The 21,592-nt window shown below is 40.8% G+C and overlaps 1 protein-coding gene across 1 annotated transcript in view; it reads left to right on the top strand.

Annotated features, from left to right (window-relative positions):
- LOC119661164 (myotubularin-related protein 8) overlaps nucleotides 1-21,592 on the top strand; it is a 167,021-nt gene that overhangs the window by 13,422 nt on the left and 132,007 nt on the right. Inside the window, exon 2 of the mRNA XM_038070380.1 lies at nucleotides 6,701-6,817. Within this exon, the coding sequence (XP_037926308.1) occupies nucleotides 6,701-6,817 (117 nt within the window). The remainder of the gene's footprint in view (nucleotides 1-6,700; nucleotides 6,818-21,592) is intronic.

The following is a 21,592-nucleotide window of genomic DNA, read 5'->3' as shown; positions in this document are numbered from 1 at the left end:
GCAACATTACTCGGTATGCGGCATTCTTCCGTTCCGTTGCAAGCTTACATTCATCGTTAATCCAGCCGTTTCGATTTTTTTTTCGGCTGGAGTCAAGTATGTTTGTAGCCGTATTTATGATAACGTTCTTCAGGTGATTATGAAGGTAATTTGTTGATACTTCTTCTCTAGGTTCTCTGTGTTGTCAATGGCTTCAGTGTTAACCCTCACCTGATTGTCAGAAGGAATTCTGTGTGGTGTTATTATTCGAGCTGGGAGCACCATGCAAACGAGATAGTGATCCGCGTCTATATTGGCCCTTTTATATGTTCTGACATTCACCAAGGCTGAGAGGTGGCGGCGTTTGATCAACACGTGGTTAATTTGGTTGAAAGTCCCGTCTGTAGAGGCCCACGTTTGTTTGTGGACCGCTTTCCGCGCAAATCAGGTACTTCCAACAACCATTCCGTGTGACACTGCTAATTGAATAATCCGCAGTCCGTTATCATTTGTATTTTCGTGTAATTTATGGGAGCCAACGTTTCGCCTGAATACGGGCTCCGTACCTACTTGGCTGTTAAAATCCCCAAGTATGATTTTGATATCATATCTGGGGCAGGCTTCGAGGGTTCGTTCTACTGCCTCGTAGAAGGTATCCTTCTCCGACCCTGCAGTCTCCTCTGTAGAGGCGTGAACGTTAATGAGGCTTATATTTCTAAATCTACCTCGAAAGTGCAGAGTGCATGCACGTTCCACGAGGAAATGCGCAACTCGTTATTCCGTTGTCGCTGCCGAGTTTGTCGATCTGTTATCAATCCAGTCCGAGGCTCCTGTTGTGGCTTCATACCAAGTTGTTTTCCGTGTAGGGTTGTCAGCCCTACTCAACACCCAATCTGCAGGACCAGTTGGTACAGTTTATCCCGGTTTTATTATAACAATTAAATTAAAATGTTAAGTTCATGCAAAGACTAATTAGTGACGGGATGTCTGTCCCAAATTTGAAACCAATCACATCATTACTTTTTGAGTTACATTACATGGGGGAAAAAACACATTTGAAGTTTTCGTTCGTGAAAAGTAAAGTTTATACTGATCCGTGCTTACTTAAACTCTTTCTACACTGTTTCGTTGTAAACAAAACAAGTCGGAATACCGGAAGCTCGCGCTTCGGGTATAAAGGTTTTGTGTTCATCTTGTGTAAGAAACTTCAACGCACATTTTTCTATCCCTAGCTACAATTCCAACATATTCCTTCATCATTCTTTCGTTACAGCCATGGATATTATCCTCATCCTAAACAAACAAATTGCCTATTTCCGAATACTGTAAATATATATACACGTTTAATGCACAAATTTATCTAACTGAATTAGACACTACCCCCAAACTTCATTAATACGTATATACTATATACCTACATACACACATGTCTGCCTGGAGTAATTAATATTCATATACAAATGACTAAAAAACTAAAACAAAATAATTCTTTCCGACCCCATTCATAAGAACTAATTTTGTTATGGTATTGATGAATTGAAATGTGATGCTGACGTCATACAGGTTGTGGAATGTTCGAAATTCACAAAAACTGGCAGAGTTTCACCCCCTATAACTTTGTTAGTAATAGTTGGATTTTCTTCAAACTTGACCAACTTGTGCATTATGTTCTTCGTTACGTTGTGCCAAATTTTATACTTCTGGGATGAACATAAGGGGGGTTGCCGGGTAAATTTCTAAAATATGAAAATATACTATTATTAAGTTTATTTGTGCAGATATCGGAACCAGATGTATTTTGAGGTCTAGATTTAGTAGAGAGGCACCACTGTGATTTTTTCAGATTTTTCGGTTTGGTAGGTCCTGAGAACGAGACCTGTTACACTTTTTGCAGATCATATTTTGAGCCCTCCCTCTCCTATGTTTCACCCAATATCAAATATGGAACTACTTTCGAAAAGTACTAATTGAACCCTTTCATTTGATATCCCACATGGCCACATTTTATGAGAAAAAATCCTCCTCCACCCTCCATTCACATGTATGGAGACCAGAAATATCTGTTCGATTATTTGCTGGACGTGCCAAATCGAGTTCACTTCCATTTTTTTAAGGTTTTGTGTGAAACAAAACTACTAGAATCGATTCGATGTCTATCTGTCTGTCGGTCACACCCGATATATTCGGAAACGACTGGATCGGTTGTCATGAACATGTTGTCTGTGAATCCCTTTACATACAGCAAGTGGCGCCATTTTGTGTTGAGTATAAGAGGCTCCTCATACATGCGAAAGGAAGGTGCACATTTTTTTTGACAATATGGCCATGTGAGGTATCAAATGAAAGAGCTCAATTACTACTTTTCGAAACTCCAATATTTGATATCGGGTGAAACGTGCGGGAGTGAGGGCTCAAAATATGACCCCCAAAAAGTGTAACAGGGGTCGTCAAACCTATCCAACCGAAAAATTTGAAAAAAATCATAGTGGGGTATCTAAACAAAATCTAAGCCTCAGAAAACATCCCGTTCCGAAATCCGCACAAATAAAGTTAATAATAGTATCATATATTAGCGTATTTTAGAAATTTAGCTGGAAGCCCCCCTTAAATTCATGATAGATTTGGCATAAGCACAAAGGATAACATAAGGCATAACTGACAAGTTTGAAGTTATAAGTTATAGAAGTTGAAACTTACATTTTATGTAAATTCCCTGCATTTTAAAACGTGCAAGGTTTTTTTGTTTGTTTAGGGTGAGCATAATATTGTATATATGTCTTTATTATGCACTTATGTCTGTAGTGTGAAAAAAAATATGAAGGAATATTTTCGGTTTTCAGCGATATGGGAATAGAAAAATGTGCATAGAAATGTTCTCACATAAGATGAACACAAAACCTTCATACCCCCAGCACCAGCTTTTGGTGTTCCGATTTGTTAAGTTCCTTGAATTGGGAATTTCATTATTATTATTTCATATAAACCTGATTAAGATCCGTTTACAGTCTATTTTTCACATTTTTTATCTCGGAAACGGTTGCTCCTATTGATACGGTAAAAAGGTGAAACCTGTGTATGATGGGAACGATAGAATGACTTAACCACCATTCATGCAAAGGGGGGATTCCAAATTATATATTATATAAGAATTTTGACGTGAAGTGTCAAGTCCGCGAGTAAGGAGTCAAAATATGCACACTTCAAGTGAGACAGAACTCATTTTCGGAAACTACCCGACCCAAAAATCTGAAAAAAATCAAGGTGGTGTGCATATATGAAATCTAAGCCTCCAAATATGTCCCATTCCGATATCTGCTCAAATAAACTTCCTAATGGTATATTACCAACTTTTATAAATTGATTGAAATGCCTTCTTCAAGTTCATCCTAGGAGTATTTAATTTTGCACCAGCACAAGGGACAGTATCGCACATATCATCATCATCATACGAATTCGGCATTCTCCATTTCTCTCCAGCCCTTTTTAAGGTTTTGTTTATAGAAGAAAACTTGACGTCAAACGGAATATCATTTGCATTTTTCTAGGACAATTTTCTCTATGTTTCAGGATGACTTCATATCTTCTACCTAACAGATATATGGAATCAGAAGGCATTGTAAGAACTAGATTCAGTTTTGCCAATAACTCTTCCAATGCTCTGTACCGCTCTGTGTCGCAGTCTCTTCTATTAGTTTTTCCATTGGTGGAATTTTTTGCGAAAACTAATCTTCTTGTTCTTTTTGCAGTAGTATCAGTAATTCTAGAGGAAACTTCTTCTAAGGACTTTGGACTCTCTCATTTCTTCCAAAGGTCCCTCCAGAACAATTTTGGAGGCCATCATCATCAACGGCACAACAACCGGTATCCGGTCTAGGCCTGCCTTAATAACGAACTCCAGACATCCCGGTTTTGCGCCGAGGTCCACCAATGCGATATCCCTAAAAGATGTCTGGCCTCCTGACCTACGCCGTCGCTCCATCTCAGGCAGGGTCTGCCTCGTCCTCTGTTTCTACCATAGATATTTGATGAGATAAGATATGAACTGAATGGAGTAGAAATCGATCGAAACAAAAATGTTGTAATAACATCGATGTTAACGAATTATGTATTACTTTCCGGGCTGGATCATCCTCATCCATACGGATTAAGTGACCCGCCCACCGTAACCTATTGAGCTGGATTTTATCCACAAACTGACGGTCGTGATATCGCTCATAGATTTCGTCGTTATATAGGCTATAGAATCGTCCATCCTCATGTAGGGGGCCAACAATTTTTCGGAGGATTCTTTTCTCGCCAAGAGTTCGCAATTTTTCTTACTAAGAACCTAAGTCTCCGAGGAATACATGAGGACTGGCAAGATCATTATCTTGTACAGTAGGAGCTTTATAGGGTCAAAGCGTGAGATGAGGTGAGATGTTTCGAGCGGAACAGTTTTTGTAAGCTGAAATAGACTCTTTTGACTGACAAAAACCGTGCGCGGATTTCATCATCGTAACTGTTATCGGTTGTGATTTTTAACCCTAGATAGGAGAAATTGTCAACGGTCTCAAAGTTGTAGTCTTCTATCTTTATTCTTCCCGTTTGACCAGTGTGGTTTGATGTTATTGGCTGGTTGGTTTGGATCTCGCACCGCCTGCTCGATCTGGATGAAGGCAGTTTGTACGTCTCGGGTCGTTCTAACTATGATGTCGACATCGTCAGCATAGGCCATTAGTTGGGTGGACTTAAAGAGGATCGCCCCCCTGGCATTTACCTCAGCATCACCGATCACTTTCTCCAGGGCCAGGTTAACGAGGACGCAGGACATCCCCTTGTCGTAGACCGTTGTTGATTTCGAATGGTCTTGAGAGTGATCCTGCTGCTTTTATCTGGCCTCGCACGTTGGTCAGGGTCAGCCTAGTCAGTCTTGCCAATTTCGTCGTGATACCGAATTCTCTCATGGCCGTATACAATTTTACCCTGGCTATGCTATCACAGGCGGCTTTAAAGTCGATGAAAAGATGGTGCAACTGATGTCCATATTCCAACAGTTTTTGCATCGCTTTCCGCAGAGAGAAAATCTGAGGCCATCAAACTGATCCTGAAATTATGTAGAAGTGCATTTTCCTAGTAAATCCACATCTTGCTTACATTTAATGTCCTTGGGTTGGTTTTCCCTTAGCCTATTATAACTACTACAAATTGTGTACTTTGGATAAAGTGATGTTAACATAATTTTATCATAGTAAAACACAAAATCATTTTTTTTTTTTTTTTGAGAAATTAGTAGGTTAGATAGAATTCGAGAAAAATTAGGTTGAGAAGTAAAATTTTGGGAGAGAAGAACACAATTTTTGCATTTGTAAATTTAAAATTTGTCATATTGTATTCATATTTAGAGCTTGCTAGCTTTCATCGTTTTTGAGTTACTGCGATTTTAATATTTTAAAGACGATTTTTAAGGTTTTGTGTGAAACAAAACCTTATTAGAATCGAGACGGTGTCTGTCTGTCCGTCTGTCTGTCTGTCACACCCGATTTATTTGGAAACGACTGGACCGATTGTCACGAAAATTGATGAGAGTACGAGTATGTAATCTGGTGATCCCTTTACATGCAGTAAGTGGCGCCATCTTGTGTTAAGTTTAAGGGGGGGCTCCCCATACATGTGAATGGAGGGTGCAAATTTTTTTTTCACAGAATGTAGCCATGTAGGGTATCAAATGAAAGGTCTCAATTAGTACTTTTCGAATCTGGTTCAATATTTGATATTAGATGAAACGTAGGAGAGTGAGGGTTCAAAATATGACCCACAAAAAGTGTAACAGGTCTCGTTCTCAGAACCTATCCAACCGAAAAATCTGAAAAAAATCACAGTGGTGCATCTCTACGAAATCTAAGCCTCAAAATATATCCGGTTCCAATATCTGTTAATAATAGTATATTTCCACATTTTAGAAATTTACCCGGCACCCCACCTTATGTTTCATCCCAAAAGTACAAAATCTGGCATGCGTGTAATGAAGAACATAATGCACAGTTTGGTCAAGTTTGAAGAGAATTCAACTATTATTAACAAAGTTATAGGGGGTGAAACTTTATAATTTTTTGTGAATTTCGTGCACTCTACAACCTGCATGACGTCATCATCACATATCAATTCGTCAATACCACAACGAAATGAGTTCTTATGAATTGGGTCGCAGAGAATTATTTTGTTTTAGTTTGTTAGTTACTTGTCAGCCAGACATGTGTGTATGTAGGTATATAATATATGCGTGCTAATGAACTTTGCGGGTAGTGCCTAATTCAAATAGATATAAGAAGTAAATCGGAAATATGGGTACGATCAATTTATATACGTGCATATATGTGTACAGTATTCGGTAATAGGCAGTTTGTTTGTTTAGGGTGAGCGTGATATTTATGGCTGTAATATGTACGTATGTCTCGTAGTTTGGAAAAATATGAAGGATTATGTTGTATTTGTAGCTATATACGGACAGAAAAATGTGCGTTGAAGTTTCTCACATAAGATGAACACAAAACCTTTATACCCGAAGCGCGAGCTTCCGGTATTTCAACTTGTTTTTAATTGTAGCTAAAGGGATAAGAAATCAAAAAAATCTGTATATTTTTCAGAATTACATGAGGAATTCCCTGGCTGTATTGTCCGGTTATTTTGAAACACTATAATATTCGCTTAAGAGTTAATGTGTTAACCGTCTTTTTCGTTTTAGGTGGAAAATGTGCGGATGATCGATAGATATAGTTCCAAAAATGCAATTATTGGAACGCTTTATCTTACTGCCACTCATTTAATTTTTGTGGAGCCGGATACAAATAAAGAGACATGGGTGAGTATTTATATGAAATCCTTTCATTGGTGCTGGAACAAACACAATATATGTATGTTTTATCAACAGCGACATACCAATAATAATATATTATTAGTTTACTTCGATAATTAACAATTGTAGATACGTGGATAATCGCTAAATAAACATGAGAAAGTTCAAATTAACCTTGAACTTGAATTGAAAAATAATAAATAAGTTGTATAGATTAGCAAAGACTTGCTTGTTAAGCAATCTACTTACTAGCAACCTAGCCGCTAACCAAATTGTAATTTAATGACGATCTTAACAAGCAACACCATTAAGAATTACTCCTTTTTCGAACTCCCCAAAAAAGGGTTTGTTTCAAGGTTTTTCGTTAAGTACATTTTTAAGGTTTTATGTGAAACAAAACCATATTAGAGACGAGTCGATGCCTGTCTGTCTGTCACACCCGACTTATTCGGAAACGACTAGACCAATTGTCACGAAAATTGGTGAGAGCATGTAGTCCCTTTACATACAGCCAGTGGCGCCATTTTGCGTCAAGTTCAAGGAGGAGAGAAAGAAGCGTGCAAACTTTTTTTACAGAATGGGGCAATGTGGAGTATCAAATAAAACTACTCAATTTGTCTGAAATAATAAAAGACTTGTTTCTTTTTCGTTGGTGTAGATATTTATTTTTGCAAATACCGACATTTCGGGAACCACTTGTTTCATCAGTGCTAATAACTCCGATAATTAATCGTTGGAACACTGCATAATTGCACTCAGATACTCAATTTGTACTTTTCGAAACTGGTCCCATATTTGATATCGGGGAAAACGTAAGGGAGTGAGGGATCAAAATATGACCCTCAAAAAGTGTAACAGCTTCTCAAAACCTATCCAACCGAAAAATCTGAAACAATTCACAGTGGTGTATCCAAACAAAAGCCTCGAAAAACCACCCATTCCGACATTTGCACAAGTAAAGTTAATAATTGTATGTTAGCATATTTTAAAAATATTGACAAAAAGCCCCCTTATGCTCATGCTAGAACTAAAAAATGATACTTGTATAAGAGATAACATAAGCCATAACTTTGGGAAGTTTGAAGGAAATCCAACTATTATTAACAAAGTTATACACGGTGAAATTTTTACATCTTGTGGGAATTTCGTTCATTCTAAAACTTGTATGAGGTCATCATAACATATCAATTCGTCAATCCCACAACATAGTGAAATCACGTGAATGGAAGGAAAACATTTTGTTTTAGGTTTTTAATCATTTATATATTAATATCTTTACTCCAGACAACCATATGTGTGTATTTATGTGTATATGTTCATAAAGCTTTGTTTTAGTGCCTAATTCAGGCAGATATATTTGTATATTGGTATACGAACTTTATTTGTACGTATATATACTTTTCTGCACGAAGTAAATTGAAAATAGATGTACGATCAATTTATATACATGCATATAGAATATAATATTCAATAATAGGCAATGTTTGTTTGTTTACGGTGAGCATAATATCTACGTCTGTAATATGTAGGTATTTCTTTTATTTTGAAAAAAATATGAGGGAATATTTTAGGTTTTTAGCCATATACGAATGGAAAATGTGCGTTATACCCGAAACTTCCGGTATTCCGTCCGATGTCGTAGCGGAAGGTCGTGGTTCAAATCCCACTGGTGGCAGAAGGATTTGCTATCGTAACTGGATAACGGATGCCAGTCGACTCAGTTGTGAATGAGTACCTGAGTCAAATCAGGGCAATAATCTCGGGCGAGCGCAATGCTGACCACATTGCCTCCTACATATTTCTTATAAAATGGCTGTAGGACCTTCTTCACGACTCCTCAATCACCCAATCCAGTCTTCATGACTCCTCAATCATTAATTCCAGTTGAAAGTTATGCAACTGTGAAGGGGAGACCATCCAGCACATAACATCTGCGTGCAGGATATTGAGCAGTACTGAGTACACCAATCGTCAGTCTTGGAAAATAATCAATGGTAATTTCAGCGACGAGATTAGTCCCGAAAAATGTTCATAAAACGCTGAAAATGCTCGATCTAAGGGCCAGGCTATACAACGAGATTCAAGAAGCGCCAATCCTTGCAACCAGTGATATAGTCCGAAAAGTCCTCTCCAGTAATACTCTGGCCTAGTGGGCTCCAGTCTCGATTCGTACTGCCTTCCAATTAAAATGTATGCCTTTGCAGATTTGAACCACCGCGTCATTGCTTGAAGTTTTTGCAACAATCGGCGTCACACACAGTTTGCGTTGAAACGTTTCATCGCTGTGATGCGGGCTTTTACGTTTAAGTTGGTTGCTCCTCGGTCCAGTTGGTTGGGAAGAGGGTTCATGGGCCTTTTTTAATTATAGATATATTACTATAAAATTTTCTAAGGGATACAGTCAGACACACATACATTACGATTTTAACAAAATTTGCCTTATTAAAAAACCTTAAAAGCTCAAATACCCACTTCCAAATATTCACCGGTGTTGTACGTTAAGGAGTTCACAGACAAGCAATTCGGTCGCAACCCAAGTTTTAAATCCCGTTAACTTTGAAATCTGTAGAAAAGTTTTGGTTACTTACTCAATTTGCAATAATGACCGCACAAATATAAAACAAGTCGGGAAACCGGAAGCTGGGCGCTTTAGGTATGAAAGGTTTTGTTTACTTCTTCTGTGAGTACATTTGGGTGTCGAACTATCCCATTTGTACGTATGGTAGCCCGTTATGTATATGCATTTAGCATGTCAGATTTAGTACTTCGGGTTGTAAATTTACACGGTAAAGACAACTTTTAGCTACTGTAACTTTGTTATTAATAGTATGATTTTGATCAAACTTGGGGATAATAAGGTTCATATTATATTTTATACTACTACCAACTTTTATAACTCTGGGATAAACTTAAGGGGTGTTTTACTCAACTTTCGCAAAAATATGCTGACCACATTGCCTCCTACATCTTTCTTATAAAATGGCTGTAGGACCTGACAAATTACGCTATAGATGGTGCCAATTGATTGACAACTTGAGGCTGTGCCCATCAATGTCAACATTTTTAAAGTTTTGTTTGCAAAACAAAACCTTATTAAAATCGGTTCAATGACTCTCTATCTGTCTGTCACACGCCCTTTCCTCAGAAACGGCTATACCGGCTTAGCTAAGCTTTCACCGCTGATTCTTGTAGTCCCACAAAATGGAACTGCTTCTCCAATGCTTCGCGAACCTCCGCCTTCGTCGTGATTTCATCAATATCTTTATAAATTATAGTAACCTTCAGCCTGGTAGCCCTTATGTCGGCTTGCTGTCCTAACGACTTTCCGATTTGGCTCAAGAATTTTTCGGCGCTTATATACTTGGATTTCTTGAACTCCAATACAAGATTTCCTTTCTGTGACCGTCTGATGCGGCTGAAATTGTCTGCCAAGCTGATCAGTTCGGGATTTCCCTTCATTCTCCTGAGAATGTCAGCATATATACCTTCACCTCATTTGGAAATAATAATCACCTTCGGTCTTATCTTCCTCCGATCGTTTCTTTTCTGGGGTTCCATTTTCCTCCCTTTTCTCGAAGTCGCCGCTGCAACAGTTTCGCTGGCAGCTTCATTCGTAGTCCTCATATGCTCCGCCTTTTTGGGAGTTGAATATTTTTTTCTTTTCGGGGTTTACTAGCCTATTGAGTCGTTCAGCTTTTCGGGCAGCCTCTTCTCCGGTTTCTCTCTTTTTGTATTTTGAACCGGCGTTACTTGAAGCGCCTGGTTCACTTTTTCATTCGACAGCTTTCCCCTCGTTCGTTCTGGGCCTTGTCGTACGCCAAACGAATGCCTCTTATCATGGCCCTTATATTCGGGTGAATGTTTCTGCGCTCCTTTATGAATTCACACAGCTCCATGATCTTTTTACCCAGGACAGTAAAGGCAGTGGAGTGGAGTTTTTAACAAACCGAACTGTACAAAAGGGCAACTCGAATATTCCATCTATAAGGCATTCTATGAACCCAGGAAAAGCTTAGTAACTGGCGATGTAGACCCAATAATAGTGAGGGTTTGACGCCATTCCAGGTCACATTCACAGAATATGCTGAGATTCTCCAGGACGCTAGGGCAAAGATCTCAAAACTAAAGTTTACTTCGGCAACTATTTTGTTGCCGTTTACAGAATTTTGGTTGGTCGTTTGGCCATCGAGATTACTGTGCAGAGGTTGACAGCCTCAGTCTATGTTGCAGCTAACACAGTTATTCGTTTCAATAATCAACATCTTGGAGCGAATAACAGAGGTATGCGCAGGATCTTCTTGAAGATCCGTCACCAAGAGTGCACAGATGCGTTGTAAACATCAAAAACAACTATAATCTCTCCAATGATGTGCCAATCGAAGAAATCCTCGAGGTGCTGAAGCAGAAACTTGCGGTATGTTCCAATCGCATCCGTAGGTATCAAAACAGGTTGTGAAAGCAACTTCGAACTGGATCAAGCAGAAACTTCTGAGAAGTGTTTGGATCGAACACAGACGTTGCAATTTAGAAGCAGCATGGCTCCCAAACCTTATCCGTTCATGTGAGGCCCTCCCTGAAATGACCACGCCTGACATAAGTGAAGTTGAAGTTGAAAACGCAGGTAATTGGAAGACGCGAGGAATTGATAAGATTCACAACTTCTGGCTGCAGCGATTCAAGAGCATTCAAAGTGTATTCGCATATCATTTTAATCACATGATTGTCGATCCGAAATTAACTTCATAATTTTTCATCAAAAGGGACAACTTTTCCCATCCTACTATGCCATTCAAAATGACGACCAATTACTTGTCTTCCTACCATCTACAAGGTCTTAACTTAAGTTCTGTGCGCGAACATCTCAAAACATCTTGATGTTTATAAATTAATAAGTGCAAAGCGAAAAGGATGTGGAAAGGGCTCCCGAGTCTGTAAAGGACAGCTTATAATCGATACGGTCGCTGTAAAGCAGGCTGCCCATAAAAACGAAATAGCTCGACAACGTACATCGATTATAATCAGCTTTTGACTCCATATCACATTCGTGTTGCTGCAAGTGTTACGCTTGTACAAAATCAACACGAATGTGGCTCTTTCCTGGGAACAGTGATGAAAAATTGGAGCACAAAGCTTTCGGTACCCTCGCAAATATCAGGAGAGATAGCAATCAGGCGTGACATCTGCCAAAGCGGCTCTCTAAGCCCACTGTGGTTTTGTTTGGCTCTGAATCCGTTATCCCACCTTCTATATCAACAACATCAAATTGTATACCAAAGACGAAAACCAACTTCGCTCCTTGCTGGACATCACCATCCAGTTCAGCAGGGATATCGGCATGCAGTTAGGTTTGGAGAAATGTCGCATAAAAACAATTGTTCGGGGAAAAAACACCGACAACGAACGATATAGCCATAATAACATCCGAATCGAGGGTATGGATTCGTACGACGCCTACAAATACCTCGGCATATTGCAAGCAACAACACCTGCTGTGGGAATAATCAAATCTAAGTTGCTGGGGGAATTTGAACGGCGTCTGGATCTTGTCCTTAAAACTGAGCTGTACGGGAAAAATAAAATCATGGCAGTCAACACCTTCGCCATTCCCGTCCTTCTATATACTTTCGGTGTGATACAGTGGAGTAATACGGATTTAGAATCTGTCAATAGACAGATAAGGATCGTTCTTGCAAACAACAACATGCACAATAGAGCTGCCGAAAAATTGAGGATCACTATCCCACGTCATCAGGGAGGAAGGGGGGTACTTGATTTAAAAACGTTGCACTACAATCAAGTGCATTCTCTTCGTGAGTTTTTCTATGAGAAACAATCCTCTAGCCAATTACACCAGGCTACCGTCATGTCAGATAATAAATTATCTCCTTTATACTTGAGAAGCAGAGAATGGGATCCCATGTTGAATGTTACTTCAGTCCAACAGTAGGTCAACATGTGGAAAGAGAAACCCATTCACGGAGATCATATCAAAAATTTGTTGTTGTCAGACATTGACATCGAAGCCTACAACAAATGGTTGACTAATGGTGTACTTTTCTATGAGACTGAAGCATTCTTAATTTCAATTCAGGATGCTTCGCTCCCAACAAAAAATTATAAACGGTACATCTTCACGACTCCTCAATCACCCAATCCAGTCTTCATGACTCCTCAATCATTAATTCCAGTTGAAAGTTATGCAACTGTGAAGGGGAGACCATCCAGCACATAACATCTGCGTGCAGGATATTGAGCAGTACTGAGTACACCAATCGTCAGTCTTGGAAAATAATCAATGGTAATTTCAGCGACGAGATTAGTCCCGAAAAATGTTCATAAAACGCTGAAAATGCTCGATCTAAGGGCCAGGCTATACAACGAGATTCAAGAAGCGCCAATCCTTGCAACCAGTGATATAGTCCGAAAAGTCCTCTCCAGTAATACTCTGGCCTAGTGGGCTCCAGTCTCGATTCGTACTGCCTTCCAATTAAAATGTATGCCTTTGCAGATTTGAACCACCGCGTCATTGCTTGAAGTTTTTGCAACAATCGGCGTCACACACAGTTTGCGTTGAAACGTTTCATCGCTGTGATGCGGGCTTTTACGTTTAAGTTGGTTGCTCCGCGGTCCAGTTGGTTGGGAAGAGGGTTCATGGGCCTTTTTTAATTATAGATATATTACTATAAAATTTTCTAAGGGATACAGTCAGACACACATACATTACGATTTTAACAAAATTTGCCTTATTAAAAAACCTTAAAAGCTCAAATGCCCACTTCCAAATATTCACCGGTGTTGTACGTTAAGGAGTTCACAGACAAGCAATTCGGTCGCAACCCAAGTTTTAAATCCCGTTAACTTTGAAATCTGTAGAAAAGTTTTGGTTACTTACTCAATTAAAACAAGTCGGGAAACCGGAAGCTGGGCGCTTTAGGTATGAAAGGTTTTGTTTGCTTCTTCTGTGAGTACATTTGGGTGTCGAACTATCCCATTTGTACGTATGGTAGCCCGTTATGTATATGCATTTAGCATGTCAGATTTAGTACTTCGGGTTGTAAATTTACACGGTAAAGACAACTTTGAGCTACTGTAACTTTGTTATTAATAGTATGATTTTGATCAAACTTGGGGATAATAAGGTTCATATTATATTTTATACTACTACCAACTTCTATAACTCTGGGATAAACTTAAGGGGTGTTTTACTCAACTTTCGCAAAAATATGGTAATATACTATTATTAACTTAATTTGAACAGATATCAATATGGAGAATATTTTGACGCCTGGGCACTATATAGAGGCAGCTTCATGCATTTTTCCAAATTTTTCGGTTGGATAATTTCTGATAATGGGTCCGTTAAAGAAATCATCACTTTCCACCCCTCCCACTCCCCGCCTTTCTAACAAATCTCAAAACTAAGCCCGGCTACTAATCGAGACCTTTCATTTGATACCCCACATGACTATATTCGGTGAAAAAAAATTTTACACCCCCCTTTTGCATGTATGGGGATTTCCTCTAAATCTCAACGTAGAAGGACGTCACTCAGTGTATGTCTGGGCGTCCACAGTTCCCACCTTCTCAAAAAATTTCGTATCAATCAGTATAGCCGTTTCTGAGGAAAGGCCGTGTGACAGACAGATAGAGAGTCATTGAACCGATTTTAATAAGGTTTTGTTTTGTAAACAAAACTTTAAAAATGTTGACATTTATGGGCACAGCCTCAAGTTGTCAATCAATTGGCACCATCTATAGCGTAATTTGTCAGGTCCTACAGCCATTTTATAAGAAAGATGTAGGAGGCAATGTGGTCAGCATATTTTTGCGAAAGTTGAGTAAAACACCCCTTAAGTTTATCCCAGAGTTATAAAAGTTGGTAGTAGTATAAAATATAATATGAACCTTATTATCCCCAAGTTTGATCAAAATCATACTATTAATAACAAAGTTACAGTAGCTAAAAGTTGTCTTTACCGTGTAAATTTACAACCCGAAGTACTAAATCTGACATGCTAAATGCATATACATAACGGGCTACCATACGTACAAATGGGATAGTTCGACACCCAAATGTACTCACAGAAGAAGTAAACAAAACCTTTCATACCTAAAGCGCCCAGCTTCCGGTTTCCCGACTTGTTTTATATTTGTGCGGTCATTATTGCAAATTGAGTAAGTAACCAAAACTTTTCTACAGATTTCAAAGTTAACGGGATTTAAAACTTGGGTTGCGACCGAATTGCTTGTCTGTGAACTCCTTAACGTACAACACCGGTGAATATTTGGAAGTGGGTATTTGAGCTTTTAAGGTTTTTTAATAAGGCAAATTTTGTTAAAATCGTAATGTATGTGTGTCTGACTGTATCCCTTAGAAAATTTTATAGTAATATATCTATAATTAAAAAAGGCCCACGAACCCTCTTCCCAACCAACTGGACCGAGGAGCAACCAACTTAAACGTAAAAGCCCGCATCACAGCGATGAAACGTTTCAACGCAAACTGTGTGTGACGCCGATTGTTGCAAAAACTTCAAGCAATGACGCGGTGGTTCAAATCTGCAAAGGCATACATTTTAATTGGAAGGCAGTACGAATCGAGACTGGAGCCCACTAGGCCAGAGTATTACTGGAGAGGACTTTTCGGACTATATCACTGGTTGCAAGGATTGGCGCTTCTTGAATCTCGTTGTATAGCCTGGCCCTTAGATCGAGCATTTTCAGCGTTTTATGAACATTTTTCGGGACTAATCTCGTCGCTGAAATTACCATTGATTATTTTCCAAGACTGACGATTGGTGTACTCAATACTGCTCAATATCCTGCACGCAGATGTTATGTGCTGGATGGTCTCCCCTCCACAGTTGCATAACTTTCAACTGGAATTAATGATTGAGGAGTCATGAAGACTGGATTGGGTGATTGAGGAGTCGTGAAGATGTACCGTTTATAATTTTTTGTTGGGAGCGAAGCATCCTGAATTGAAATTAAGAATGCTTCAGTCTCATAGAAAAGTATACCATTAGTCAACCATTTGTTGTAGGCTTCAATGTCAATGTCTGAGAACAACAAATTTTTGATATGATCTCCGTGAATGGGTTTCTCTTTCCACATGTCGACCTACTGTTGGACTGAAGTAACATTCAACATGGGATCCCATTCTCTGCTTCTCAAGTATAAAGGAGATAATTTATTATCTGACATGACGGTAGCCTGGTGTAATTGGCTAGAGGATTGTTTCTCATAGAAAAACTCACGAAGAGAATGCACTTGATTGTAGTGCAACGTTTTTAAATCATGTACCCCCCTTCCTCCCTGATGACGTGGGATAGTGATCCTCAATTTTCAAATCGGCAGCTCTATTGTGCATGTTGTTGTTTGCAAGAACGATCCTTATCTGTCTATTGACAGATTCTAAATCCGTATTACTCCACTGTATCACACCGAAAGTATATAGAAGGACGGGAATGGCGAAGGTGTTGACTGCCATGATTTTATTTTTCCCGTACAGCTCAGTTTTAAGGACAAGATCCAGACACCGTTCAAATTCCCCCAGCAACTTAGATTTGATTATTCCCACAGCAGGTGTTGTTGCTTGCAATATGCCGAGGTATTTGTAGGCGTCGTACGAATCCATACCCTCGATTCGGATGTTATTATGGCTGTATCGTTCGTTGTCGGTGTTTTTTCCCCGAACAATTGTTTTTATGCGACATTTCTCCAAACCTAACTGCATGCCGATATCCCTGCTGAACTGGATGGTGATGTCCAACAAGGAGCGAAGTTGGTTTTCGTCTTTGGTATACAATTTGATGTTGTTGATATAGAAGGTGGGATAACGGATTCAGAGCCAAACAAAACCACAGTGGGCTTAGAGAGCCGCTTTGGCAGATGTCACGCCTGATTGCTATCTCTCCTGATATTTGCGAGGGTACCGAAAGCTTTGTGCTCCAATTTTTCATCACTGTTCCCAGGAAAGAGCCACATTCGTGTTGATTTTGTACAAGCGTAACACTTGCAGCAACACGAATGTGATATGGAGTCAAAAGCTGATTATAATCGATGTACGTTGTCGAGCTATTTCGTTTTTATGGGCAGCCTGCTTTACAGCGACCGTATCGATTATGAGCTGTCCTTTACAGACTCGGGAGCCTTTTCCACATCCTTTTTGCTTTGCACTTATTAATTTATAAACATCAAGATGTTTTGAGATGTTCGCGCACAGAACTGAAGTTAAGACCTTGTAGATGGTAGGAAGACAAGTAATTGGTCGTCATTTTGAATGGCATAGTAGGATGGGAAAAGTTGTCCCTTTTGATGAAAAATTATGAAGTTAATTTCGGATCGACAATCATGTGATTAAAATGATATGCGAATACACTTTGAATGCTCTTGAATCGCTGCAGCCAGAAGTTGTGAATCTTATCAATTCCTCGCGTCTTCCAATTACCTGCGTTTTCAACTTCAACTTCACTTATGTCAGGCGTGGTCATTTCAGGGAGGGCCTCACATGAACGGATAAGGTTTGGGAGCCATGCTGCTTCTAAATTGCAACGTCTGTGTTCGATCCAAACACTTCTCAGAAGTTTCTGCTTGATCCAGTTCGAAGTTGCTTTCACAACCTGTTTTGATACCTACGGATGCGATTGGAACATACCGCAAGTTTCTGCTTCAGCACCTCGAGGATTTCTTCGATTGGCACATCATTGGAGAGATTATAGTTGTTTTTGATGTTTACAACGCATCTGTGCACTCTTGGTGACGGATCTTCAAGAAGATCCTGCGCATACCTCTGTTATTCGCTCCAAGATGTTGATTATTGAAACGAATAACTGTGTTAGCTGCAACATAGACTGAGGCTGTCAACCTCTGCGCAGTAATCTCGATGGCCAAACGACCAGCCAAAATTCTGTAAACGGCAACAAAATAGTTGCCGAAGTAAACTTTAGTTTTGAGATCTTTGCCCTAGCGTCCTGGAGAATCTCAGCATATTCTGTGAATGTGACCTGGAATGGCGTCAAACCCTCACTATTATTGGGTCTACATCGCCAGTTACTAAGCTTTTCCTGGGTTCATAGAATGCCTTATAGATGGAATATTCGAGTTGCCCTTTTGTACAGTTCGGTTTGTTAAAAACTCCACTCCACTGCCTTTACTGTCCTGGGTAAAAAGATCATGGAGCTGTGTGAATTCATAAAGGAGCGCAGAAACATTCACCCGAATATAAGGGCCATGATAAGAGGCATTCGTTTGGCGTACGACAAGGCCCAGAACGAACGAGGGGAAAGCTGTCGAATGAAAAAGTGAACCAGGCGCTTCAAGTAACGCCGGTTCAAAATACAAAAAGAGAGAAACCGGAGAAGAGGCTGCCCGAAAAGCTGAACGACTCAATAGGCTAGTAAACCCCGAAAAGAAAAAAATATTCAACTCCCAAAAAGGCGGAGCATATGAGGACTACGAATGAAGCTGCCAGCGAAACTGTTGCAGCGGCGACTTCGAGAAAAGGGAGGAAAATGGAACCCCAGAAAAGAAACGATCGGAGGAAGATAAGACCGAAGGTGATTATTATTTCCAAATGAGGTGAAGGTATATATGCTGACATTCTCAGGAGAATGAAGGGAAATCCCGAACTGATCAGCTTGGCAGACAATTTCAGCCGCATCAGACGGTCACAGAAAGGAAATCTTGTATTGGAGTTCAAGAAATCCAAGTATATAAGCGCCGAAAAATTCTTGAGCCAAATCGGAAAGTCGTTAGGACAGCAAGCCGACATAAGGGCTACCAGGCTGAAGGTTACTATAATTTATAAAGATATTGATGAAATCACGACGAAGGCGGAGGTTCGCGAAGCATTGGAGAAGCAGTTCCATTTTGTGGGACTACAAGAATCAGCGGTGAAAGCTTAGCTAAGCCCAGCAGTAGAGACAGAAGCATAATTAGTGAGCCATATTGAAACCAAGGTGCTGGCATTTGGGTCGAAGACAAACGGGCCAAGCAGCGCCATGGGCTTGTGGAGATCACGCCTTCGAAAAAATAATGGAAAGAGGGCTTCATCAGAGTGAAGGTGAAAGGCGTCCACATCTAAAGCTGCTATGCTCCACCCAGCGCTACACTTGCCGAGTATGACCAGATGTTTGCCTCTCTGGTTTTGGATGCAAGAGGACGTTGGCCAACCATAATAGCAGGCGATTTTAATACATGGGCTCTTGAATGGGGCAGCCGGGCAACTAATGTAAGGGGATATATTCTCTTCGAAGCATTCGCGGAGCTAGACGTGGTACTCGTGAAGGGTGGGGCCTCGTACACTTTTCGGGGAAATGGCGTGGGGTCTACAATGTATCTGATATACGTGGGTGCCGCTTTAGCACGTAGAGTCGCTTGGCATGTCAACGTCTGCGTGGAAATCAAGGGCGAATCGAACTCGAAAAAGTTGTCTCGCAGAATGCCGGGTGGTATGCTCGGCTGGAAGGTGAAAGCTTTTGAGGGGGACACGTTTTCCCTGGCGCTCAAACCCGACATATCCCTGAATGGTACAGCTAAAGGAAAAGCCACCCTAATCACTCGATGGGTGATGGAAGCATGCGATGGTACTATGCCCAGAAGGCGATCGCTCTCCAATAGGCAACCCAACTACTGGTGGAGCAAGTTTGCCAGTCGCATATTTTCGGGTAAGGAGGCCTTGCCAGAGGCTCATGGGAAAACCCGGTGGCGACGGTCGAGAGGAGCCACACAGGCAACTGCGTGACCGCCTAAAAAAGCCATTCGGAGGAGCAAGAAAACTGCTTCAAACAGTTGTATAACCATGCCGACATAAACCCTTGGGGCGACGCCTACAGGCTGGTAATAAAAAGGCTGCGGAGTTCACCCCAGGTGACCTGTCCGCGTCTCTTGAAACCGATGGTTACCACTCTGTTCCCTCACTACGAAAATTGGGGAAGGCAAATGGTTGTCCAGCTTAATGAAGGCATAATACCTCCAGTAACTGTCGAGGAGTTGCGGGAAATATGTGGTAGGTTCGGTGACAACAAGGCCCCAGGTTTGGATGGTATCCCCAATCGAGCTTTGAAACTGGCAGTGAAGGCTAGACACGACCTTTTCGCCAACACCTTCGAGGCGTGCCTAAAAGAAGGAATATTTTCTGTCCAGTGGAAAAAGCAAAAGTTGGTGTTGCTTCCGAATCCTGGCAAGCCACCTGGAAACCCAGCGTCGTATCGTCATATCTGCCTGCTAGATAGAATGGGTAAGATGATGGAGAGAGTCATCTACAATAGACTCCTACCCATCGTCGAAGCCAGCAATGGTTTATCGGAACGCCAGTTTGGTTTCCGACGTGCCCGCTATACGGTGGACGCAATCAGTATGGTAGTAAACCAGGCAAAAGGTGCACTGATTTCTGGCGGCTGCTGTGCCGTTTTGGCGTTGGATGTGATAAACGCATTCAACTCGGCCAACTGGAATAGAATTAAAGGCGTGTTGGCTGACATAGTTATCCCTGATACTTAGTGAATTTGGTGGAAAATTACCTCTAAGAGAGGACTCTCTGGTACGGGACGGATGAAGGCCTCAAAGAGTACATTATCACAACCGGGGTATCACAGGGATCGGTACTTTTCCCCTGTTCCCCCGAAAGTGGAAGTCGGTAGATATAAGCTCGTATCAAAGCCGGTTATCGAATATCTGGTGGCGACAATTCACACCAAATTGAACTTTATTGAAAACCTAGAATATGCATGCCAAAAGGCAATCGGTGCCACCGAGGCTCTTGCAAAAATGTTGCCGAATATTGGTGGGTTGAAACTCTGTCGGTGGTTGCTTCTAGCCGGAGTGGTGCGTTCCATCCTCCTTTACTCGTCACCTGTGTGGGCAGAGGCGCACGCAGCGGAAACATGGGGAGACCAACTACCGCATTACCCGGTTCCTTACGCGGCATGGTGGTTGCTACAGGCAGTATCTGCATCGCTTTGGGTTGGATGATTCTCCGAATTGTTCTAGATGTAATGGCATACCCCAGGCTCCAGAGCATGTGATTTTACACTGCCTAATATTTGCGATGGAGAGGAGGAGCTTGAACCAAGTGTTAGGCAGGAGCGTGAGCCCGGAGAACTTAGTTGCGGAGATTCAGAGGTCCGAGGAGAAGTGGCTTACGGTTGGCTCCGCAATCATGCAAATACAGGAGGAGTTGCTGAAGGAGGAAAGCCGCAAGTAGAAGAAGAATCAGAGCCTAAGGGCGAACCCACGGGGTTGGGGCTGGAGAGACTGGGGGTGGTTTTTAGTGGGTTGGAATCCCACACACGGCCGCTGCAGCGCGTTTGGGCAACGGAGCTGGGGCGGACGTGTCTTTCTAAAATTTTCCACCTCCATGTACAAAATATATATATTTATATGAATGTGTGTGTGTGTGTATATAGATATAGACCTAGATATATACATACATATATATGTTTTTCTTTTCTTTTTTTGCAAACAAAACCTTATTAAAATCGGTTCAATGTCTGTCTGTCTGTCACAAGCACTTTTCTCAGAAACGGCTATACCGATTGACACGAAATTTAGTGAAAAGTGGGGAACTGTGGACTCCCAGACATGCAGCGAGTGATATCCTTCTACGCTGAAATTTAGGGGGGTCCCCATACATGTAAAAGGGGGGTGTACAAATTTTTTTCACCAAATATAGTCATGTGGGGTATCAAATGAAAGGTCTCGATTAGTACTTTTCGATGCCGGTCTTAGTTTTGTGATTTGTTAAAAAGGCAGGAGTGGGAGGGGTGGAAAGTGATGATT

Source organism: Hermetia illucens, chromosome 1 (genome assembly GCF_905115235.1).
Source record: "Hermetia illucens chromosome 1, iHerIll2.2.curated.20191125, whole genome shotgun sequence".
Lineage (NCBI taxonomy): Eukaryota > Metazoa > Arthropoda > Insecta > Diptera > Stratiomyidae > Hermetia > Hermetia illucens.
Note: the sequence above shows the minus strand (reverse complement) of the source record. Positions and strands in the feature narration are given on the sequence as shown.